This window comes from Fringilla coelebs (assembly GCF_963513975.1).
Source record: "Fringilla coelebs genome assembly, chromosome: 10".
NCBI classification, from domain to species: Eukaryota; Metazoa; Chordata; class Aves; order Passeriformes; family Fringillidae; genus Fringilla; species Fringilla coelebs.
Genome location: NC_140036.1, coordinates 16,640,831 through 16,667,146, shown reverse-complemented (window position 1 = coordinate 16,667,146; position 26,316 = coordinate 16,640,831). Strand labels below are relative to the sequence as shown.

General features: G+C 42.9%; 1 protein-coding gene across 2 annotated transcripts in view; it reads right to left on the bottom strand.

The window, feature by feature from the left end:
* Positions 1-26,316, bottom strand: part of DIS3L2 (DIS3 like 3'-5' exoribonuclease 2) — a 180,281-nt gene that overhangs the window by 100,583 nt on the left and 53,382 nt on the right. For both annotated transcript variants that reach the window (XR_014616419.1, XM_084212427.1), the window contains exons 7-10: positions 22,819-23,053; positions 10,513-10,619; positions 9,073-9,320; positions 2,302-2,475 (exon numbers count right to left, since the gene is read on the bottom strand). Coding sequence is in view for 1 of the 2 variants with exons in the window: in XM_084212427.1 (XP_084068553.1) it covers positions 2,302-2,475; positions 9,073-9,320; positions 10,513-10,619; positions 22,819-23,053 (764 nt within the window). In the remaining variant the exon portion in view is untranslated. The remainder of the gene's footprint in view (positions 1-2,301; positions 2,476-9,072; positions 9,321-10,512; positions 10,620-22,818; positions 23,054-26,316) is intronic.

Sequence of the window (26,316 nt, the reverse complement as noted above, 5' to 3'; positions counted from 1 at the left end):
AAACACACAATAACACAAGACATTTTTTGGGTCTCAGTTCCAAATCCAAATCCAACTTATATAGATGACACTAGAAAATTTACAGCCCTATATTACAGAACTGCAGAAGATTTACTAAAGGTGAAAGTACTTTAAGCTAAACTCTAATGTGTTTACTCTAGTCAAGCAAGCAATCTGTAAACTGAATTAGATGAGGTATATACAAGTGTTAACATGGCTGTTTTAGGAGAAAAGATGAGGGTTTATTTCACTGTAATGAATTTATGTCATACTCTCAGACTACTGCACAGTAATCTGGGAAGCCTGACAGATCACCATGCACAAAACACAGCAAAGATGGGCACTCACAGAGGCAGGTGTGTGACATCCCCTGGGAAACAAGGCATAACTCAGATGTGCACCCAGAACAGACACCCAAGTTCAGGTGTGTTCCTCTGGGTGCCATCCTGGCCTGTGTGGACTGGCCCTTTGTAGGACAGTGCAGAACACAGCACACTTACTGCTGACGATATGAAAGCTGATATCTGGTAACAAGTTAAGGCCAAGCTACCTTGGGACTTGTCAAAAACAGTCTCAAGGTCTTCTGGTCTCACTCATCAGAGGTGCCAGCCAGGTCTCCAACTACCTGACACCACCTCCCTACAATTCACACTGCATTTACTAATAAAATTCATCTTCTTTCTGGGTATACAAACCCCCTTCTGTGAGGAAACGACAAGGAAGACTCATCTCTATTTTATTTTCCATAAGTAGAAGTCTCATGTTATCTCCATATGTGTTTAGACCGCAGACTGGTTAGTCAGCAGTGTGGCAGTTGACATTAAAAGGATTAGCAAATTAAGCTCAAATAATTGTCTTAAAAATTTTGACTGTTAAATGTTTATATTTGAGAGGATCAAAAGGAAATCTACTTTGTAGTGTGCACTGTGGTCAGGAAGGGGCAGAGAGGGATTTAAATGGCTTAACCACAGAACTGTTATCACCTTGATAAGTCCCAGTGTAATAATTCAGCAATAAAAGCAAGAAATGCACTTGGAATTTGTTTCCAAAACTGACTGTCTGACTGGAGACAAGTCAAGCTCTTTATTTGCTTAAAAGAACTCGGTCAGAAGAAACAGAGAAGGCTACTGAACTGTAGTCAAGAACATAAAAATAAGCACTTTCAAGTGACATCTGAACAGCAGCGTTCAGTGTCTTTTTTTTAATGCTACCTGAAGCCTGCAGTCTGAGTCTGGTATCTGAGTGTTAGCATCAGTCAATCAGGAGTGTGATTCTCTGCTGAATTATTCCACGGTATGGCAGTGGAAATCCAGAAAGCTGGAACAGTAAGGAGGCTGCAGGCTTCAGAGCAGAATTAGGTCCAAAGTAACACCTGCAGTACAGGTACAGACACAAATACATTTCCAGCCTTGAAATAAAAATGGCTGCAGTTTATGAGTTTATCTGCTCAAATTGCTAATGCCCATACCAGTAACACAGATAAATGAAGAGGATCTTGCTGCATAAATGCAGGTGTTTATACCAGTGCAGTGTCCAGAGGCATCAGCCTCCTAGGGCTGCTTCACCTCAAGACAGCAATGAATCTGCCAACTGAGTCAGGATGCTCCAGCATGAGCAAGGCTGGGAGTAGAACACACTGTCTCTTCTTAATAACGTATTTGTTGTTTGCCTGCATCATCCTTTATTGCAAAGTGAGGTTCTAAACAAATCATTTTTCCTTGGTCTTTAAATCTTTTCTAGTAAGGATGTCTCTAAAATCTGACACAGAAGTGTAGCAAATCCACTATTTTGGGTAGTCCAGCAATGTCAATGTTTGCCACTCAACAGGCTGTGAAGTTCCTGAAAGCTGGTTGGGAGCACCACTGAATTGCAGGGATGGCTGATGTGAGGTAGGTGGACAGTCTTTATCTGTCTTAAGTCTCAGAGTAACAACATCCCAGATCAATCATCTGCCAGGCATTCAGAAAATCTCTGCTATAAAACTACCACTAAAATGCATAATACATTCCAGACAAAATCATAACGCTTTCAGATTAGGTGCTGAACACCAAATTTTCAATTTTCAATAGTTCTTTTGAGAAAAAGCCTCTCTGTCTCACAAAATACTTCTCCAAGTAACTGATCTTCTGGGTTTGCCAGTACTTTCAAAAGTAGTTTCTTCCTATGCTTTCTAGCACATGTAATGTATAACACGATACATGTTATAAAGTCAGTGCCTTTACAAAATGTGATGAAAGCAAAACAAAATAGCACAACCCTGCACCAACCCAAGGAGTGTCAGATCATGCTTTTTGTTGTTACCTTAAATCTCTTCTTTTGGCCAGCTCTTCTGGTGAGATAACCCAGGGCAGGTTCTGGGGAAGACATTCCAGGACTTCAGGGGAAAAGTCAGAGAAATCCACACCGTACTCTGTCAGGATCCCTTCCGATTCCGGCTCGATCTCTCCGGCCTGTCCAAGACTTTTGCACAGCTGCCTGCAGAAAGAAAGGGATGTTTTTTTCAAAGTGTATAATTACTACTGTCATGTTGTTATTGTCCCCACAGAGAGGCTGCTGAGCCCTCTAATACACTCTTTCACCCATTCACTTCTCCCTCAGTTTTGGCAGAGGACTTAGCAGGAATTCAAACCATACCATGACTTGTGTCTGCTGAAGATGCAAAACACTCACCAGGCACTACCCTGGGCTGTTTTTGTGTATCTCATTTGAAGTAGATGTTTTAAATTATAAGGTTTTGGTAAAGGTAAAAAGTTTCCAATTTTAGAGAAAAATGCATCCAACAGGGATAAGAAAAGCATAGCTGTCCACACAGGCAGTTCTAGCATTACACATGGTTGCCTTGAGACTCTCCTTCTTCTCCTCACTCTCCTCACCACTGAAAAAGGTGACTCACCTCTACTACCAAAAATGAAGGAGAATAGATTCACACCAAATACCAGAGAGCTCCACAGGGAGCTCAGTACACTGCTCTCCATCCCAAAGGATACACAGCTCTGCCTGGGCAAACCCATGCCCTGCGAAGACAGAGGTGTGAAGAACCCACACTGCCTCCCTGACAGGAATCACACAACACGCTCACAGATCATCTTTCCAACCATTTTCCAGGCTCTTTACAGAACCTCAGTCATTTGTTCCTCCTCTCATGGCTAAGCAGAAGCCTCTGAACCCAGAGCTAACTGGAGAGGGGCCAACGATCTAGAAACAAGTCCCAGATGGGAAATTGTCCCCCCCCATGCTAACAGTGCTTGATGAAGTACTCTGCACACATATAGATGAAGTTGCTGCTCTATTGTGCTTGGAGAAAGTTTCCATCTGCTCCAGTGCAAACCCCAGCATGGATCTGTCCAACAGCTCTGGTGTCAAACAAGGCCCAGCTCTGGACATTGTGCAAAGCAGGACTCCAAAGGAGCGAGACATTTGTTCCCCCTCCAGCTGATTATAAATATCCCATGAGAAACCATGTCACACAGTGGCTCCCCCTGCCCCCCTTCTCACCTTTAGATTGCTCTACAGTACAGAGTTAAATTAGTTTTTATTTTTTTAATACACTGCCATTAGGCCAATGTACATTACAGTCAATAGAGATAATGTTCCTGACCCAAGAAGATTACAACTGAAATTAAGGTGAATCCATCAAAATATGACACAAAAGAGAGGGGTAATAACACAGCACAAAAACAGCCACTCTAATAAGTGTTTTTCCACTGCATAAAATACACAATCATTATATTGATCCTTCTGCTTTAATTCCAATGAGTGAGAACAGACACTAATTACTTTCCTAAATTAGGGCCAAAACAGTGCACTTGTTATTTGGACAAGCAAGACGGTCTCAAGGCTTCAAATGTGCCATAAACCCACAGAACAAACCCCAAACTCTCAGCACAAGCGGGCCCATCTTCTTTATGGGAGCAAAGCTCTTTCTTCACAACGGGAAGGGCTGCATAATAAACCTGTCACATTGTGTAATATGCTGGAAAGGATTGCTCGCTTCATGGTGTGGTAAATTGCAGAGCTCACATCGTCTAGCTTTAAAATAAAAATGAAAACAAGGATAAAAGATATTTCCCTTTATTGTTTCAATTTTATGTACAAACTGTATGGCAGAAATACGTGCGCATTTGGCATCGTGGCTGAATTCTCTGTTCCTGCAGCTGGGTCCCAGTCTAATCCTTATTTTAATGTAAATAAATGAGGCATCAGTTTTATCTCCCTCTCTCTCAGCAGTAACAATAAAACAGAGAAATCACCACTTCATTTCCAACGTCTGTTGCAGAGCTGGGACGGAGCAAAGATGAGCTTGTGGGTCTACAGACCTACCAGCGCTGCCAAGGATGGAAAAAACAAAACAGGAAAAGAGAGGACACATTGCCCTGCCCAGCAGAAATGTCAAGAACTTGAGTCTTAGGTGTCCCTTCTCTTGGCAGGGCAGATCTGGGAAGTGCACCGGGAGGGCGGCTGGACATCTACAGGAGCAGCCATGGAAAGCACCTCTGAATGCCAGAGTGCTTTCCAGCTCGCCCTTCAAACCCATGCTCCTCTTGATCCGTTTACTGAAATTAGATTACCAACCATAAGGGGTTTACCCAGAGGTTTGATATAGGACTAATATTTTTTTAATAGTAATTAACATTTGATTTACAGTGTTCCAGGGAACATTTCCCAAGTACCTTGAAATAAAAAGTGTATAACTGACTTTAATTGGGGCCATGTTACAGTCATGCAGGCATGATGACTTGCATCAGAGCAAAATCTGACAGGACAGCATGTGATCAAAGGTAATGCATATAGGATCACCGACGGCCACGCAGTAACAGCCAGGCTGCAAAATCATTCCTGGGGCTCCACGGCCACCAAGGGTAGCAAGAATAGTTCAAGAGGCTTATAAACAACCAGGGGCACTGGGCCCAGCAGTACTCAGACGTTCACTCCCAGGGAGTCACGGTGTCTGTGACACCCTGGGCTTGCGTGCATCTCTTTTTTTAAAATGTCAAAAGGTAAAAAAGAGTTACAACGGTTACAGACGTAAACATTTCTTTTCTGTGACGCTGATGGCAGAGCATTACCTTGAATTCCTTGAATACCCTTGGATTGATGTCAGACATGGTGTAGCGTGCACTGACTGGAACATGCCATGGTTGGGGCAGAACAGGCTATTTCTCCAAATCAGCCATAGCTGCAAGATTGCTGAACTGCTCCAAGGTGCCACTCACCAGAGTCTAACCTGCCATGGATGTGCACCTGGGGGAGAGCCACCCTCAAGCTGCCATCCTCACTCTCATGGTGATACTCATCACTGAGCCACCCATCTCTAGGAACATTTGAGCTCTCTCCACTCCACTTCAACTCCACTGAGCTGAAACTGGCCTGTGTGTTCAAAGGTTACATGATGAGAACTCTCCAAAAAGACAAAGCAGGATTACATAAGGCTTGTTCCTTTTGAAAAGCCAGGCAGGCTCCCACATTGGAGTGAATAACTTCCATTGGGAACTTAACACCCTGGCTCAGTTTCTCCTGGAGCAGATTTGTGCAGAATCCTCCTACATGGAGGGTTTCTTTCAGCAGCAGCAGAACACCCCCGCATAAGCCCCCAGTCCTTAAGGAAGAAGCCCCACCATGGTGCTCCCACTGCCCAGGGCCTGGAGCTCAGACAGAGCTGCACAGGCTTGAGGAAGGCCACAGGTGCCAGTGGAAATGGTGAGAGGGCTGCAGGGCTGAGCATCAGAGGGACAGGGAGCTGTGCCATGGAACCCCAGTGCTTGAGAGCACAGTCCAGCCCTGCTCCACATCATGGAGCTGCCTTCCTTCAGCTGCCAGGCCATGTCCCATCGGAGCACAGGAGCAGCGTGGTGCTCCCAACATGGATGGGGCTGTCCCACAAGGTGGTTAGTTGTGCCAAGGGAACAAAGCTTTACTGAGGGACACTCCCATCTGCAAGAAGGTATTTTTTCAAGAGAGCTACAACACCGCTCTCTTGAGAGGATTGGACCTTCCCTTGAGCCTTACACTAAAGGTTATCTGGTTATTACCCCTCACACAAAATACACTTTTGCATTTAAAAAAAAAAACACAATAAAATGCCAGGGATGAAAAGAATTCCAGCCACTCAAGTGGCTTTGGAAACAGCAGCAAGTGAAATAACACCCTGCAACATTTCATTTTATTGCAAAAGCTGGAACAAATCATGTCACCTTGACAGACCAATATCTAAGACCCCAAGCTAGAATGGTCACAAGCCCAATGTGACACAGAGGGAGTCGGTGATTCCATTCTTTTCTATTAGTTCTTTTTTTATATGGTCTCATCCATCATCACATGTGGGGACAAAAAAAATTCCACCTTAACCATCTGCAAAAGTGCAGAGACATCTGGACTAATACTCCAAATAACCCTGGACTCCAACACTGAAAATAGTCCCCATAAAATAACAGTACATGGCAATACTTGAAATATTTCTCTGGAAAAGGAGAATGTTTTGGAGCTTATTTGCTTTACCTGTCCTGAAGCAGGTACAGTTATACATTTCACTGCCAAGGTAAAGTCACTTCACATGCAGGAGGGAGCACAGCAGCTCAACTCAGAGCATGGCCAGCATGACCTGGAGCCATGAGTTCCTCCTCACTTCTTCCCAGCATGGTCGGGGTGACAGGGTGGCCTTTGGAGGGGACAGTGTCATGCTGGTGACCACCAGGTGGCAATCGTGACACAGAAACGCACCCCCCTTCCCAAGGGACCTCCAGGGACTCTCAGGTTGCCCCTGTGCAGGTGACCACCCTGGGTGGCCAATGCCACCATCAAACTCTTGGCAGGGGCATCTCACTTCTCCACCCACACATGGTCACTGGGAAGACTCATCTGTGTCATTAACTGTGCTTGGAAACCTGGCACTGAATTTCCCAATGGAAAAGGAAAGCTGAGGAAGCTGCATGACCAGTCTGGGAGAGTTCAGCTGCAGGATGGAGAGTACCTAGAAACACTTAAGGCATCCAGGGGACATGACTGCCAACTCTGGAGGGAGTTTCCCTTGTCACACTTCCAGCAGACAGTGCAGGGCAATGATCAACTGGGTCTCTGTCCAGACACCTCCAAAACCATGGTGGTGGTGCCAAAGGCATAGCAGGAACTTTGTGGGCAAATAAGGGGTGCACAATAAAGTTCACAAAACAAAGCATGTAAACAGCTGCAGATCACCTGCTCTTCTCTCCTTCAGGGGGGCCATGACCAGCAACACAACTCATTATAAACATGGCAACATGGCTTATAAATGAGCTTAAAAATGAGCCCAAAAGCAAACAGAATCCTTTGGAACCTTCAAGAGGTTTCCTCTTCTTTCAGTGTTTAAAAAAGCATTACCTATGGCTAAAAACAAAAGGGGTCACCAAGGGTTTATGCTCCCATCTCCACAAGGCACTTACTGAAGTGCAACCAACTCCCAGAGGAAACGACTATGTATGAACACAATCATGGACATTTTCGTTCCTGACAACACCCTTTACATCTTGGAAATGATCAAACCAGACAGAGGAAAATATCCAATATTGTCAGAAGTACAGACTAAAGACCCACACATTAGCCAATAAAAAATATATTTGCCCATCCTCCTAATTTCCCCTGTTTCTGCTGAAAGGGGGGTTGTTCATGACAAGAAGCCAAGCACTACAATCACCCTCCAGTCTTTTCTCAGTTGGAGTCAAAGAAGACAAAGCAAATCTCTGCCAGTAAGAAACTTATTCTCAGTGAAGCTCACAGCCAGACCCAAGTTAAGTGGGGCTCAAAAGGAGGCCACTGCAGTTCATGCACTGCAGTTTATCTAGGAAACACTGAGTGACTTCATGGCTCACATGGCTCTCAAGGAGCACACATGAAACTTTGCTATTACTGGGCATACAAATCAGCTACAACTGATAAACTCTGTGAAATGGGGACTTGAGTTTAATTTACTTTTAGTTCTAGGGCTGATAGACTTGTGCCATCACACCTATTCTTAAAACAAGTTTTCTCTAAGTTTTAAGTTTTACCAGCAATTGGAGCTGAGGACTCCCAAACCTGCAGTGCTGATACTGTACATAAGCTGTGCTACCCCATCAGAACTGCTTTGCAAGGGGAACAAAAAACTGGACTTTATGAAAAACTCCCACTACTGCACATGCTCCAGATTACATCCAGATGCACCTGTAAAACCTGACCACAGTATGGCCAGTTATGTACTCTGCATTACCAACTAAACCAGGACTAAGTATTCCCAAGATAACTGAATAGATTGACCAACATCCTGAATTTCTTATTGAGACCCATTCGATAGAAATAGAGTGGCCACTCCAGGTGGGAGTTTGGCACCCTACAGCAGTTCCAAAGAAAAAAGTGAAAATGCTGAAAACCACTGTCTTCTTCATGGAGAGGCAAAATAAACTTGCAATCTGGACCCAGCCCAGCACAGGCCATTTGTGTAGCACTGGCTTAAAATTTCCTTCTCCACAGCACTGCCAGCAATTTGAACTCTGGACAGTGATGACTTTACACTGCCTGATGAAACACACGGAGTACAACACCCTTCTCACATGCTTCAGGAGGGAATGAATCTTCTCTTGATTTCTACTATTCCTCCTTGAACCAATGCAACTTTAAAACCACAAAAATCTGTGACTTCTTTCTAATTCTTACCAGCAAAGGCGTAAAAACTAAAGATGAGCCTCACAGCCACTGATCTTCCCCTGGCAGAAGGGAAATGTCTAAACACTGTGTACTACTCCTCCACACAAGGAGGAAAGACAGGAAGGCTGCCAGCACCCCATGGTGCTTGTGCTGGTCAGGCTGAGCACGTGTGTTCCCCCTAGACCATGCACTCATCAGTGCTGTGATGCACCAGCACTGAAGCTAGCACTCAAAGAACTTAATCATGACATTAACTACTGATGGGCTGCCCTTCATCCCAACATAATTTATCCATCAGAAGGACACAAGACAAGCAGCTTGTTAACAGATTTCTGCCTCTACTGTTTGTAACAAATTAAGTGAAAACAAAAATTCCAACTAGAAATGTCAGTCATCTCTAGTTCTATGGCAGCCACATACCCTGATGCAAAGTTGCTGTCTTCTTTCCAGTCCACGATGCGACAGATGAAGAGCATCTGTGAATAGGCCTCAGGCTTGGTCACAAAGTCCGGGGGGCAATCAGCCAAGGGCACATAGACCCTGGGCACTCTGTGGTCCACAGGTGAGAACATGGCACACCTCTTGAAGAGTTCACTGTTCCTGTCAGCCAGAAGCTTGATGAAACCTGTAGCTGCTCGAGAATGCTTCTTTTCCAAAATATACACCACCTGGGAGAGACAAGTTTCTACAATTAATGCCTTCAGAGAAACTTACTTTATTTAGCAGAATAAGGACACCCAAAGGCTCAGCAGAGTATCTGGAAAAGTCACAAGGTCCATATCTTGTTTTCCCTGTATGTGTATATGTGTGTGTGCATTTTTCAACTGAGTACCTATTTACAATGTATTTTCCTTGCCATCTTGCTCATGGCTATAGAAGAGCTAAGTGCTTTCCAAGTGCTAGTTCTCTACAGCAATTTTCTTGATTACAGAACAAAACCAGACAAGAAGCAGATGCTTCCAAATGCAGGGAATTAGCCACAAAATACAAGCAACTCCTGTAAAATCTTTCATTTGTATTCTCGGCCTGTGATTTCAACAGTCAGCACAGAACAGGCCAGTCCAAAAACGGTGCCGCTGGCAGATCCAATGCTAACCACAGGAAAGGATGTGCTGTTGGGAATTTGGCAGTTCTCTCCTTCTCTCTGTGCTTTCTGAAGTTAGGGGTTATTTTACCTTTATACAAGATGGCTTTGAAAAGAATAATAAATTACAATATCACTAAATAATTGTTCCAGAGAGGTGTTCATCCAGGCTATATTTTTGTAGACCATAATAAATCACTGGATAACAGAAACATTATAGCCGATTTCCTAAGCTTATACAGAAGAGTCCTTCCAGAAGGTTTCAGGAGCTGCACCTCTGCACAGTTCTGAGTGCTGGAATTGCCACACTGGATGAGACCAGAGCAGCCCAGCCAACAACAGGACCAGAATCTGAGGCTGCAAGGGAAAGCACAAGACGTGGAAGAGACCTGACCCAGTCTGACCCAGCAACCCTTTTCTGGTCTCTTACCATTCAGAGATTGACTCAAATCTTGAATCAACAGTACTAGCAGCCTTTCCAAAGTCTGTAAGAATTAATTCTGACAACTTTGGATATCCTGACACTCATATTAGTATCCAATCTTTTTCCTGAATCTTGCTAAGTAATTTTGCATGACAAACAAAGGGAATTTAACCTAGGAAAATTGGTAAAAATAACAAGTCACTTGATTTTTATCAGATCAGACAATTACTCTCTCTGAAATGGAGAACAAGACTCAAAGATCAACAGATAGAGGCTACAGGGAGGCCAGGCCTGGTCTCCTTCAGCCTTTGGGAGCACACACGTGCTTCCTTGTCACTCTCCATGGATTTACCTTGGCTGTCCTTTGAAGGAACTCATCTGGGAGGAGCCTGGGATCATTGACCTTGGGTCCATCATCTTGCTTTGTTCTGTGCACACCAGTGACCCCAGCAGCCTTCCCTGCATCAAACACACAGGACAGTTACTGTAGCACATTTCCATGGCAAATTTGTCTCAGGCCTTTGCTCTAAAGTACAATACAATATGCACGTAGTAGACTTATTTGAAAGGAAAAAAATCTCTCAGGTGTTAGAATTGCCAAACATGAAGTAATTATTATTTCTCTGGACTACTACAGACAGAAGATACATATTCACTGACCATGCAGATGTGCTGAAAAACAACAAAAATCAAAATAAGCCCCAACTTTGCAAGTAGGACTATATCAGTCATAACAGACAAAGTAGTAGAAAACAAGTTCTGTTTATTAAATACTAAGGGCTAAGAATTTTGTGGCATTTTTTAGTTGGAGTCATTAACATTACATAAGCAGTCCTTTCCTACATACATTCATTTAATATTTAATTTCCTTTAAAAATATAATGCAGGGTTATAAAATGTGTGTTTATCTTTGAAACTGAAATCACATCTACTAAGCTGACCCTCTTCAGCTGTGGACCAGGCTTATGAAAAGCCTTATAGAAGTAATCACTACATATGACCAAGAGCTTCCTTCCCCCGAGATCTCTGGACCAGATGCTGATAATATTAAAACCGAATGTCAACTAATTTCTAGTTTGAAATTTTCAAATATTCAGGTATGTGAGTTTGGGAGCACCTGCTACAGATGGCTGGCATTTAGTATTTACAAACATCCAAAGTGATCTTTGCCACAGAGAAGGCTGGGACTGGGCTGTTCTTGAGCTGCATCCCTGCTGAGAGCCTCTGGTTACTGCTCTGCCAGAATTTTTGGGATGGAAGCATCCATGTGCTCTTGTCTGGAGGGCTCAAGAGAGATGGCTGACTTTTTCCATTTGTATGGTAATCACATCCATCTTGAGTACACGTGCTAAAATCAGGCCTAGGGTGTTCAAAAGAAATCTTGCTTTCCTAAAGAGAGTCCATGTCACCGACCGCAGGTTTCAAGGGACGCAGCTGTCACTGCTTCCCTTAGAAGACACGAGATAAAGCAATGTTTTGCTGAAGCACGTGCTGCAGGAGGCCAGCAGCACTCACCCATGTGACAAAGGCTGCAGAAGCTCTGTGGTGACACGCAGACCCTGCTCCCCAGATGGGGCACGCTGCCGGTGACATGATGGATGGATGGAGGGGCGGCTGCAGCAGAGCAGCGCCGGTGGCAGGAGCAGGAGTGGCGCTGGGGAAGGGGGGCAGTGGGACAGCGGCTTCCCCAAGGCTTTGGCTGTGCCCCACCATCGGCAGGGCACGTTCACAGATGGCTGTGTCCCCACAGAGGGCCTGCACTGCCTCCAGGCAATGCTACCCCAGCAGTCGCTTGACAATGACAGCTTTGCTCTAATGACAAACTCTGGTTCTCATATGCTGCTAATTATCCTCAGCTTTGCCTTCTGATATGCTCTTCCTCTCCCCAGAGATCTTTTTCTAAGTGACTTTACTTTTATTTTGTCTTCATTGACTTGCTAGCAATGCTGAGAGGAGAATGAACAGGTATTCAGGGGTTTAAATAAAAATCTACTTTTCTTAAAAAAGCCCCAATAATAGAAGCAGCAAAACCATTTCTGATTTACTTCTACTGAAATGAACTCAGACTTGCCAAAACCAGCATTACTACAGGATAAAACCACCCAGAGTTTCATGGTGACAAACAAGGTAGGGAAAAAAATTGCTTGTAAAATTGTAAGCAGTTAAAAAGTGGGGAATACCAAGGTTACCTGATTTGCTTACCCCCTCTAAGGTTTCTGCCAGCTAAAGGTCATACCAGGCAATCATTTAGCAAAGAATGAAAGCCAGGAGCCATTTTGTTTTCTTATAAACTTTCAAGCAATCAGTTTATGGTGTGTCAATCATAAAGACAGCCTGGGCAAAGAACAAAATGATCTGGAACAAAGGAAAATTGGATGGGGCAGAGGACACAGGGAAGTTGGCAGCCTTCCAAAGGCCATATCTCCAGGCACACCTGCCACAAGCCCAGGGCTTTACTGGGGTGAACCCTCCCCAAAGAGCAGCACATACTGGTGGGAAGACAAACCAGAACTAAACGTGTTTTGGAAAAAGCAAGAGCTGCATTCCCTGCTCTCCCAGCGTAGCAGAACAGCAGCAGTGACTCAAGGACTCAAGGTTCAGCAGGAAAGAATGAAAAAAGCACCCAGAGTCACGTGAGGAACATGGCCTTGTTAGCCCTGCCTTTTTTCCACTTATCTTTCCAATGCCCATCTCTCTGAAAAGTCACTTAAGACATTTTCACTGAAGCAGTTTTCTCTGGTGAAAAGAAGCCAGCAGGGATGTCCTGCAGAAGTCACACATACACACATGCAAAAGCACATCCTGAAGCACCAGGATGCAGCTGTCACAGGAGAACAGCAAATGGGTGGCCAGGCCTGCCTGGGCTGGGGCACTGCCCCCCTTCCTGCTGAAGACAAGCCCCATGAGAACCCAGGACAGGTATCAGAAAGCACCCAAATTCCCACCATGGCAGATGATAGAACTTGCTTTTTCCTTCATGGCCAGCACCAACCAGGGCCCTCTGGCTGGCTGGAGAGTGTCTTCTTCAGTAGTCTCTCCAATTTCAGCATCCCTCCCAAAAAATCCTGGGATTATGAGAGACTCCAGCAGGCAGAGTCTGGGATCTACAACTACACCATCAACAGAAAGAAAAAAGGAAGCTCATCCTAGTCATCTACTTCTTACCCCTCTTTTTTAACCAACTTCAGTATCTTAAATACCATCACACACATTTACTAAGGGCAAATGCTCCTGAAACAAAGGACAGGGAAGAAGAGACATGAGGAACTCTCTACTCCTGGAGCTAAGAGATGTAGACTTCCCTATAGCTTGTAGCTGCTCCTTCTGAAATCAAAATTCTGTTGGTATCAGAGCTAGATCTACTGCTCAGGGGCCTACAGCAGCAAAGCATCAGCCATCAGGAATCCCTGTGACAAAACCTTCAGCTCAGAAGGGACAACTACCCAGATCCAATGTCCACCTGGCTCAATTGACAAAGTAGTGCACAGGAATCTCAGTCATAGCAGCAATAATCTGCCACCAGAGTATGATACTCGAGTCCCCTGAATACATCTCTGACAGTCCCTCTCCCTCATTACACATCCTCCTCCCCTGCAGTGGAGCTGAACACAGAGGGGCTGCAACAGGACCTCACTGGAGACTGGCGGTCTAGAAAAACTCACCTGGGAGATACAAACATCTCCCACAACAGGGCAGAGCCATGGAGGCAATCCTAAAGGAGGGATAACTTGTGAGAGGAGCAGGATTTTGTGCTGGGAAGGTGGGAAGAAACTCCTTGCATTATGCCAAACTAAAAATGAATTATTCTGACCCCTTTGCTGCAGTGGTTATCCAATGACCATTCAATATTTCCACCCTAGGCAAAGACATGTTTTCTGAGAAAGATTTACTATGTTAGCTTGGGCAGTACTTCATAAGCTTATCTTACAGTGAAAACACACTTCAGCAACCAGGATCCAGTGAAACTGCATTATAATCTCAGTGTTTTCCTTTCAGCGATTATCTGACAAACCAAAACTGTAATAGCCTTACTTTAAAAAAAATTAGGCATTAGACGCAAAAAGCAACTCAAATTAGTTATGTTATTACCAATGAACAGATCCAGGACACTTGGAATTTGCCTCCCTCTGTAAGAGATCCGTTTAGGCAGCTTCAATCCACACTTAGATTTGCCTGACAGGCATTCCTAGGTCAAACATCAACTTTTTTTAAAGCCCCCCAAATTTCCTTTTACAAATCAATTACCATCACATTAAAAGGTGGCCAAAGTGGACCAAAAATCATCAGACTAGAATACTAATTTCTTATGACAGATCCAAAATTATTTTCACTAGGTTTGCATTGGTTACTGTGGAAATTTGCAATTCTGTCCAAAAAGAATACAATTAAAGATGCAATATCCACTTGCAAATGAAAATATATCATAGTTTCAGATCTCAAACACAACTTACTGAAAAAAAAAAAACCTCCCTCCCTGAATGCAAAAAGCCAAGTTTTTTAAGAAAATAGTTCAATGTTTGCTACTTTAACTAGAAAAAAAATGTACTTGAGAATCTGGGTTACTCTACATGGAAGTATTTAAGAATCCCACCAGAAAATACTGTTCTTCAGCTCAGTGCTCAGATACCAGCAGAGCTGTACACTTTTCAGTGGCAAAGCCAACTACTTACTAATGAAGCAACAGCACCCTGGTTCTCTGATGTCTGCTTCAAGGAGCGGTTTTTAGGATATTATGTTTTAGTACCAAATACCTGAGTGGTGTAAACCAGATTGATTTATTATAAATATCTCCTGACACTGTGTGTCACATGCACAAAGGATGTGTTTTTGCAATTCTGTCTATATCAGCACACAACAGACACTAGGAAATGATACTCCCTTCAATCCAAAAGTGATACATGCATACCCAGAGATTTGCTCTGGGCTACACTATTCTGCTACAATCTTAATTTTTAGGGATAACAAGAAGGAAATATTGCTGTTCACAAGAAAGTACAAGGACTCTTCATATTCTGCAACTGATGGTTTCTTGGCACAGAACAGTTTTTTTCTTCAGAACACAAACCTACCCAAAAGGTAGGGAAGAAGGAAAGTACAATTTCACTTGGTACCAAGTACTATCCAAAACTGGTATCTATTTTAAACACCCTGTAAGTAGGGTCACCTAGCAAAGTATCCCAGAAAAAGCAGTGCTTTGTATTTATACCTCCCCACCCAGAGCCTTCCACCTGTGACGGAGGAAAGAGATATTTCACTGTGACAAGACCTAAGCCAACAGCCTTGGAATTTAACACATGCTGCCTGTCCAAAATCAGCCTAACAGCTCCCATGTGCAATGGAAGAGAGCTCTGCAGTAAGAAGCAAAGCAGCTCCAAACCATGCAGCACTCCTGAGCTGTCTCATCGCAGAGCTGTGTGTCTAATGAACAGGACTAACCTCCTCAGAGATGTTTATTTTTGAATACTCATTTAAGCAAACTCACCCTGCCACAGCTGTTCATGTTCTAACACCTGAGCACGCACACCTGCCCGCCCAAGGGCACACTGAAGAGAGGACTGGGAGACTCAGATGATTAGCATCAAGATTTTTGGAGATGCACAGGCAGGAAGAGACCCTCAGAGAGGGAGAGGAAAGGCTTAATAACAGATGCGTAGAGCACAGACAAGCATCTGCAGTAGCAGAGCAAAGGCAATGAGAAGAGGTGAGTACAGCTGGCTCCCTCAGACATGCAAGGCAGCCAAGCATGTAATTATTTACTTATATTTAGCCAGCTCCACAAGGAGGGATGGAGGACATGGCAGACAGATGAGACAAGAGTGTCACTTTTCCTTAGAACCCTCCAAGTCTGATCCACAGCAAAGACTAACATAATTTTGGGAAACTGCCTTCTAGCCCAGCAGATAGATCGTGGCTGTCTCAGAAGCCACAGAAACATTGCCACAACCATTGCATGGCTACACAGACCTCCTGGCCCTCTCCTGTCCTTGAGAAGCACTCGGTCAGCAGAGGGATTGGAAGCCTTGCTGCAACAGAATTAAACCTTCAAAACATCAGGTGGTACTGCAGCCTACAGAAATACAGTTCTATTACATTAATAACAAGCAAAATTAAAATGTTACAAAAAGAATTCCATTGAGTATTTTGCCTATTTACTCAATGTTCTTCCTTCCTGCAGGTGCATTTGTTCCTAAAGTCTGTGGGTCCAGTATTACTATTGCATGGAAAATATGTTAGCTGAATGAATCCTAATCTGCTTCATCCTGGAAATCTTGCTGTAACAATGACCATACTCTGTTTATCTCCACACCCACCATTCACTCTCAGTATCATGCCCTCTCATTCACTTGACCTAAACATGTAACTCAAAGGAGAAACATAGGCAAACTCAGGAACATATGGTAACATGCTGGAATTAATCTAATTCCTGTTACCTAATTGCCTAAGTAATTTATTTTTTCCAGTACTTAAGAAGTCATTTGCGGGTCAAGATAACTTACTAGGGAAGAACAGTGTAAGGAACTTTCCCAACATTAACTTCCATTGCAGGCTTTAGCTTTACAACAAAAGAATAACTGGAACTTTTTCAGCCTGTAGCATTTAATCAATGCAACCATAAAGCCCAATTTGTTCAATACCAGTAGAACACTTCTCTTCAGTTGCTATACTGTTTATTCTGCTAGAAGTGTACGCTGTCATTTAAGAAAAGTTATAGCAACAACCAGAAGAGCTAGATCCAGAGACCCACAAACATGAACTTAGGATAAGCTAATACAGAGCTGTCTCGAACAGCTGAAATGGCTCCAGCTTTTCTGCTGGCTTTCCAGGCTTCAGCAGAGTGAAACGGATCCGATTTTTGACAGTTCCACCTCAAGGATTTCTATTAAAAGCCATGTAACTGAGAAGATTTCCTGGTGAGCTTTCGCTCTGCTGTGGCCTAGAAATTTTAAGAGCTATGCAGTGGAGATGATCCATCTCCAGAAGGCTGCAGGCTAGGAAAGAACAGTGAAACTCCTTAAAAGCACTCAGAGAGAACAGGAGCCTCTGGAGAGGAGGGAGAAGAACACTTGTTCCTTCCAGCAGCCAGTGAGGTTGGTGGACTCCAAATATGCCAGACTTCATGGCTGCTGAACTGAAAGGGTAAGCCTGAGCAGAGCAGAGGTACAGCACGTAATCCAGATTTTTGTCACCATAATTTCATCTACCAGACCTGGCCAAGGAGAGGAACAGCAGTAACTCTCTGAACTCTGCCCGGGCCAATATGAGACACTGGTAACTGCAGGACCCCAGGCGCCAGAGGAAGGCACAAGAGGCAGGTAGGCACCTTGTCAAGCTTAAAAGGAGAAAGAGGACACAAAAGCACTAGAGGGGACATGGAAGTGCATGAGAAGTGCAGAAGTGCAAAACAGAGACTAAACTCCGCATTATAAATACGTTTCTCTATTTTGCTAGAAAGATCCAAAACCCTTCTGAGCACTGACTCTAGAACATCACCTGAAGAAAAGAAAGGCTTGATGCCATTGTTACACAACCATACCATGAACTTACCAAACACCACCATTTCAGTTAAGTCAAGCAATCCTGAAATACTCAAAATACAGCCTCCAGTCAGCAGCAGTGTGGACACCAAGCAATTTCAGGTTATCATTTCTGACCTTATCAGGACTACTAGAGACTGACAGTCACATCTGACTTAGAGAATGACCTCTCCACCTGGTAAATGCTGAACAGACAGGGAAGCATGAGCAAATTCTGCAGCAGCTTCCAAATTCTGTTGACCCTACCCATCCTCCACTGGTTACTCAGTTCATGTGAGCCTACTCTGCCTGTAAATGAGCTATTTCTGTCCAAACTTCATTACATCAAGGCAATAAGCAAGCTTCAGACATTCACATACCCAAGCTCTGATTTGCAGTAGGGTGTAAGTGGAAATCCTGAACAAACACAACTCTCTGATTGCTGCCAGGGCAGCCAGTCCACCAGCTTGATGACTTCCACCCCCGTGGGAAGCAGGATATTTTGTATCTGGTGGAGTAAGATCTCCCATGAGAAGAGTTGAAAAAAGCCGAGCAAACGAGTTTGACAAGGACAGCTTCTGGCATAGTGGCACCGTTTTACAAACTTTTATTTGAATATCATATTGCTAAAGAAGGGCTGAGGCACTTTTATGAGAACAGCCACCATTCTCATGAGTGCAAGTAGCTGCTACTGTTCAATTGCTGATGTTTCTTTATCAGGGAAATCTGATTCCAATATTTAACAAGAGACAGCTCTCATTTGTAGGAAACTCAAGTGACTCACAGTCTGTGTAGGGATACAGTATCATAAACTATTCTGTACAGAACATTTTGCACTTTTCCCAGGTTGAGAGATACAGAGTTTCCATTTTTTATTACATATTGAAATGGAATATAAAGAAAATCCTGCAGTGAAAAGTCACAGAAGTAATGTGTTCTAAGTCAGCAGTAAGTGATAAAAGTTACATGACCTCTGTTGCAGTGGTCAATGTGAATGAGGATTAAGAATTACAGACCTGGCAAAGGTCATTTTGACTGGTGAATGAGTTCTGTGGACAGTGGTAACACACAGAGTAAGCTGAGGTCTCAGAGAACTTGCATGTCAGTACCAAGCACAACAGGGAATTAATTTTTTCTGTGTTCACACTGGTGATTCAGACTACTGCCAGGATGCTATTGCCTTGTTCTCTGCCCACACTTCAGAAATCCCAGAGAGGGTTTGAAGAACTACTACTAAGGAAGGTGAGAAACTTTATTCAGGGTGCTCATTCTTACTGTCTTTTTAAGGAAAAAAAAAAGCAGAAAGTTTGTTCACCATATAGATATTTCCACTTTGGAAATACAGCTGAAAATCCAAGAGAAAAAGATACTTTCAACTTTGCAAGACCAAATACCAAAGCTTAACATTCAGACAATTTAACTGTGGAACAGGACAGTATTGGTCTTTGTGTAGAACCAGGTGCTGGAGAGGAGAATGGCTGTCACTTCCTCAACTAAAGACTTTTTGAAGATGATCTTTAACCTCAGCTCTTTGCAAGAAAAGTCCAGATAAGCAGGGCAAACTAATTTGACCAGGACATCTTCTGGCAGAGTGAAACCAACTATGAATTTCTATTTAAATATCCTTGAGCAAAGCAAGACTGACTCACTTTTATGAGCACAAGAAAGTACATGGGCTGAGAATTAGGCTGAATGCAATGGTCCCTTCACTTCCATGGACTTCCCTCTTGCTTATCCCATCCCTTCTGGGGACTCAAGAATAGAAAGGCAGAAAGCACAGCTCTCATAACAGCAGCACTTAGTGAAGACAGATCCAACATGTGAGTCTAAGGCTGCAGACTTGTGCATAATAACAATTTCTACCAGCCTGCCCTAAGCCCCACAGAGGCACAGGAAATCCAAGGTACAATGACTTCGGGGAAATTCAGTCCCTCAAATCTAGGCCATAATCAGTGTACACAACGTTTCATGCTTCAGAGCTTCTGACAACAAGGGCCAACCCCAAAATTCTTTGCCCCAGCGTGTAACTAGAGATGGAGATGGTGACTGTGCTCTGAAGAGGAACAGAGCCATGAGAAGGGATGGGACACAGGCCAAGGAAGAAAAGACATCAAAACAGTCTGCACTCCCAGAGTGCTCTTATTCGAATGACACGTCTACTTTCATTCTTCATGGTTCATTCTGACCATGGGCATCAGAACAAATGAGCCAGCAGAGATATTGTGCAATCCTACTCCTACATCAGGAAGGACAAAAGGCATCTTGCAATTGAGAGCAGAGAACTGCAGGGCTTGTGTTCATGAACAAAGATTTGAGCACAGTGTCAACCTGGCTCCGGGTTTTTTGCCCAGAATAAGTAAAATGTCTTTTGATTCCATTACAGCAGTTATGGATATTTTTCACCTCCAGAAATCTTGTGGGTTTTTTATTTAGTTTGAATTTTGGGTAGGTCTTTTATATATATATGGATCTTTTTATAAATATACACATACACACACATATATGTAAGCAAATACATACAACATGAGAACACGAGAGACTGTTTCTTGATTTTGATTCATTAACATACTATCTTCGATAGAATCTTTGACCAGTTTGAAACCTTCAAAAAACCCTTCCAAAAAAGGAAGGGAGCCCATCACAAGTGTTCATTTAAGACTTGTGCTGGCCACAGAAAATTCCTCCTGCTCCCTTCTGTGCATAAGGCCATGCAATGGGACTGTGTCATAAGCCCCGCAAAGCAATGCTCTCAGGGAAAGCAAGCAAAGCACTGGGTTTGGTGGGTCAGGAAGAAATCCCCCTGTGAATCACAGCTTCCATCCATCCACCTCTGTTTTACTGCAGTAGGTGTTTCCAACAGAAGGGATGTAAGATGAAGGAAAAGGCTCATATGCAGGAAGTTCAGCTGGCAGCAGCAGCCAAGCAGCTCTCCCAGGAGAGGCCCACGTCACCCAGGGAAGGGCACCTGCACCCACCACAGCCCAACCCTCCAGCGCTCTCTGCCACCAACACCAGCACCACCTTCCAGTGGATGGCCTTAGGAAGTCCAACTGATTTTACCCTCTGAGGTTCAGTTCTGCCTTGAAAAAGTGTATGTTTAGTGCTTTTAAAAAAGCATTTTGAGCTATACCTGTGAAGGCTGAATTTGCCAAGATTTTTTCTTTTTTTCCACGACAGTTATCAGTGATGCTAGAATAACTATAGCTGTTTTCCAGGCAAGACTGAAAATCTGGATAAGTGATGATATGAGAAATTGTATGAAGGACAGGAAACAAGCCAAAGCAATCATCAACTACTCAAAAACACCTTCAGAAAAATCAGCATCGTAAACTTTATATGTATAAAAAAGGGATGGTATTAAAAAGCAGAGAAAGAAGAAAGTAGGGAAAACTCCATATGGGTTATATGGCCAAAGAAGCTGAAGCAAATATTAAAAGAGGTGATAGCAAGACACAAACTCAGCAGAAATCTAACTGGCACATCCACACGAGCCACAAAGCTTGTTAAGGATCAACATGAAAAGACCTTGAAAACAAAAGAAAACAGTTGGCTTAGGCAACTGCAGTGGAAAAGCTGGATTTCAGCTGTGCAGACAATAAGCTGATCTCACATTTGTCCTACAAATATTCTCCAAAGGCAAAATCAAATGGCAAAATCCACTCAGATGGCACAGATTTTGAGAGATGACTCGATAACTTCCAACACAGGTCACTCCAGAGCATCTCGAGGAACTATGATGCATCAAAAAAAAATAACTCTCATCAACTCTTCAAACTAAAGATCAGTCACTCAACTAAAGTAAAATACTGGCTCAAGCCTGTATTTATTTTAGATGCTAGTATCAAACTAGAATGTACTTTTACAATGTTTAATTTGGCACTGCTATCAGAAGCAACAAAGATGCAACAGACACAACATGTGACTCAGGAGAATTGTTGAGTCAAAGCTGCCCAGTGGTGTGCAGCTGCAACAGACTGCAAAACAGCTGAGGTTAAAAACCACCTGTGTACAACATCCACAGACAAGATGAGTAACTCCCAAATCAACCTGTATCCTGGAAAGGAATAGAACAAGATATGAGTTGGTTCACGTGCCTTGGCAGGAACTCAACAGCGGAGATACCCAGAAGGAAATAGCATCATAAACTGGTAAGGTGGCAGGTCCATTCATGAGGTGAAACCAATGCTTTGTCATAAAAACTACAACACTTCCATTCAAATATTATTTCCAGTTTTATTAACAGAGGGGTGTGAAAAATGGAAATCTACCAACAGTAAAGGCAGGGGTCTGTGCATCTTCAAATATCTCAAGAAAACACTAGGTATTAAATAGAACCACCAAGATTTGTCAGAGTCCAACAGCTACTTGGTCCTGAGTTACTGTCACCTCTTCTGGAGGTGGGGCAAGCAACAGGAACACACCAGAATATCTGCACTGGCAACCCTTCCATGAGCAGCTAGAGGGACACGTTAAATGTGCCAATTGTCAGAATCCTTTCAACACACAGCTCTTCAGGAAGGGATTTAATACTAGAAAGGACATGCAAAGAGCTGCATAAGCGTTAGTTTTGGGACAGGGGAGCCTATTTTATTTTGCCCTAAGCAACACTTGATGGCTTGGACGGAATTCAGATTCAGAAGAAAATGGGTTTGCCTTCAAAACAGATCGCATAATTGGCTTTAGGTTTTAGTGCAATTTTCTTTTTAAACAGACCAAATCTTTAAGTTGCTCATAACTCAACTGTTTGAAAACAGCAACAAACTTAACTGCCCCCAAGGAAATATATTCTTATCCCCAAACTGAGACACATAGATTGGCCAGCCAAGCTGCAAGGAAGGAAACCGCTACAGCAGCATCTTGAATTGAACAGCAACCAGCAGTCCCCAGACAGCCCTGAGAATTGCAAATCTAAAGGTGTGACTTCTGTTTCGCAGATTTACTTTGGATCAATCAAAGCTACATAAACCTCAGCTACTAATATCCATTCAAAACCATGAAGACAGTTTAGCAGAAAGGGATAGAAGTGATAAGGCATTAAGCTTTTATGCCTGTATTTTATATCTCGCAGCAAAGCGAGGCAACCAAGTAACACTTCAACAGTTTGCTCAAATAAAGGCCTAAAATCAGCAACCTGATCTACTCACCCTTTTCACCAGTATCCAGGGAAAGTTTCTTAATGTCATCAGTCAACATATCCTGCAAGTGGTCTTGTCCATGCTCTGCATCATTATCATCAAATTGAGCTTCTATAATGACATCCGGACTTTGAGCGTTGCCTTTCGCTGTCTCTTGAGGAGCGCAAGTCCCCAGCATATCCTCAGGGACGTCTGATTCATGTGTGACTTCTGTTTCTTTGTCACTACCATCTGGCTTTATTACCTGAAGGAACAGGGGATTAAAAAAACAGAGGCAAGCTAAATCACTGGACTGAAGAAAGAAAACATTATCTTTCCTTTTTCATTTGCATCCCCAAGGAGCTGACAATGAATTGTGGGTGGCTGGTGGCACACTGCAATTGCTGTGTAATTAGCCACAGATATTGCACAATCAAAAGAGGTACCTCAGTAGGATAAAGACTGGAACGGCTGAGCTTTTGCAATACCTCAACTGTGACAATAATGTATCCAAAGTGTATCTAGAGCATAACCATACAGTTCCTGCCAAGCCTCTAATCAGCTCAGCAGAAGTTAGGAGTAAACACAGGCAGGGAGGAGGATACACTACAATTTAATAGGTTGCTTAGACCATTGTTCACCAAGATACACTAACTATCCTGGGATGTCCCAAAACTTAAGCAGTTCCAGTGAATGCTGGGATCATGTCAAAGCTCCTCCACACAATTAGGAACAGACTGAAAAAGCAGAGATTAGAGAATGTGGTGCCCTATGACCTGTGGAAGAACTGGACTGTGGCACCTTGGTAATACACCAAGCTTTACATTTATTTTAGGCTGTGTTTTTATTGTTACAGGCACTCTGTTATTGCCATTACTTATACAAATTTCTAAATCAAATTACTGGAGAAGAGCCCAACTACCAGGGAAGCAGACACTAGGCCTTGATGGCATCCCTCACTGCATGTAATGGGCAGAAACTGTTCCAGCTCAGAATATGATGACCAAAGTGGTTGATACCTTGGACACACAAGGCTTTACCAGCATCCTTCATGCAACCAACAGTGAGCTGCAAACACTGACACAGCTGGAGAACCTAGACCCATGTTTCAGTTTCCAAAATGTTTATGTTTCACTCAAGCTATGGCACTTCAGAGTGAGATGAAAATCAGTACAGAATAAGAAATAACCTTCTAAATATTAAAATCACAAAGATACTGGGTGACTCCATTCCAATGCCCTCCCAGTGACTGAGCTCCCCTCCAGCTGGTGCTGGTGTTTGCCAGGCAGGTAATTCCCCAGAGCTCTTCCAAGGTCCCCAGTCCTCAGCATCATAACCCAGTACATGACAGCAGCAACTCATGCCACCAGCAAGGCAAGGGAAGGGCCCTTTAAATGCAATAAAACAAGAGAAACAATTTTTTGGTAACATACTTTATATGATCTATATAGTTGCTAGAAATAAACACAAATAACCTCAACAAGTGCTACCTGAAGACAACTGTTCCAAGTAAGAAAAATGTAAGTCAAAAAAGCTCCACAAATTATTCTTCAGTAACTAAAAAGGCAAATAAATCAAAATCTGACCTGTATAGGGAATACTTTTACAGCTTTACATACAAAGAGCTACAGTCATGCTTTCAAGCAGTATCCATTTCTTTGTAAGCTTTTCACAATACATAACAGAAATAAAATCAATTTTAAAATGGGGCTGATTTCAAGTCTTTAAAAATAAAAAACTCAAATGACATTGCTTTGAACTCTTGTTACCTTTTGTGACTCTTCTTTCCATCTTTATTTTCAGTTTTTAACATGTATATAATTTGTTACCATAGCAGATTTTGACTCAAACATTAAATTGTGACAAAAAAAGGGAAAAGTTTGGCAGAAAGTAGAAAAATGGCTGATTATTAAACCTGGCTACATTTGGTACATAAAATACTGACACACAATGGTCTGGGCAAGAACAGTCTATTAGATTAGAGAGCTGACAAGGCTCCACACGCTCTGACTCTGCCAGTGTACCTATCCAAAAAGAAAACCAGTGTCAACAGTAATGTTTGGACCCTACCATGGTCAGATGTGGATCTCTTCAGCTCTTAAATTTCAATTGCACCAGATGTGTGCAAGTGTGCAACTGCAGCAGGAGTTCATTTCCTTCAACCCCTTCAAGTTTTGCCTGCTTTTTTTTCTCTCACACTCTCTGAAGAAAGACTGGGAGATGTGCTTTGAGTCCTAAATTAGTATGTTTTCTATATGTAAAGCAGCAAACAACATCAAACAGATCAGAAAGGAAAAACTTCTCTAAAGATGCGGCACTGGAAGGGTTCTGCTTGAAGAGTTTATGTGGTTATTAAAGAAGGCAGCAGATACAGATTTCATTTTAAATGCTCTGTGCTAAAATCGCTGCGCTTCCCCCAAGCTAGAGGACACACACTGCTGCCACCAGCAGCACCATGATACTCCAGCTGTGACTACCTAAATCCCCAGTCACACATTTCCTTATGGGTTTTCAAAAGGATTTTTCAGTAAAGTTTTCCGGAGTCCACAAAATCATAACCTCCACACACAGTAGATCAGCAAAATGTCCAGATGCTGGCAAGCCTGGGTGATAGGATTTGTTTTCTTTTTATGGCCAAGATAGATCATTAAGTCTGACCTCATACATAACAGAGCAGGGAACTTCACCCAAAATTTCTCATATCACACCAAAAATTTAGGGAAGTTGTACATCAGAAGACTGGAAAGCTGCATAAGACTCTAGAAAATCAGAATATCAGTGGATACAATCACTCCATTTAAGATGATCAGAGCTGCTGGCCAGCATGAGCTCATCACACAAATTCCAAAGAGCAGGAACCTTCTGTCTATGAGCAGCAGAAAATCTAACCATGACATATTAAGCATTTCTTACAAGTGGCATCTCAGATTCAAGAATCTGATGATATTGCACTCTCCTGTTTCCTCTAACATCACTGCAGCTTATCCATGGTATGATGCACACAGCTAGATTGGGTCAGTTCTGATCACAGAGTAAAGCAAATACACAATTGGCTCAGTCTATCATGTAGTCATATGTGCAGTACAGAGTCCCATTCCCTGGCAATGCAGTGACCCTGCCTGGACCCAGAAAAATGGGATTCCCACTTCTTACATATGCATGATATGTATGACACACAAACATCATTAAAGACCCTTAAAGGACCTTAATTTCCTGATCTGGGAAGTAAAACGTCAACCTTATAGTTGTTATTTTTACATGCTCTTTAACAATAATTTAAAACAAGTTTTAATAAACATTTTGATGAAAGCCAATTGTTTGTTTGAATGCCTGATCCTGAAGACAGTGTCCAAGTATGTTTTCTTCCAACTTAAAACAGACATCACTGAGCAAGCATCAAGTAGAAACTTGATGCCCAACTGGTGACTGGTTTAGATTGTAAAGCCATAGCTGACAGAACACAAGATATTTGAATGAAAATCCCATTACAACCATAAGTATAATAAAAACCAGCTAGTGGGCAAAACC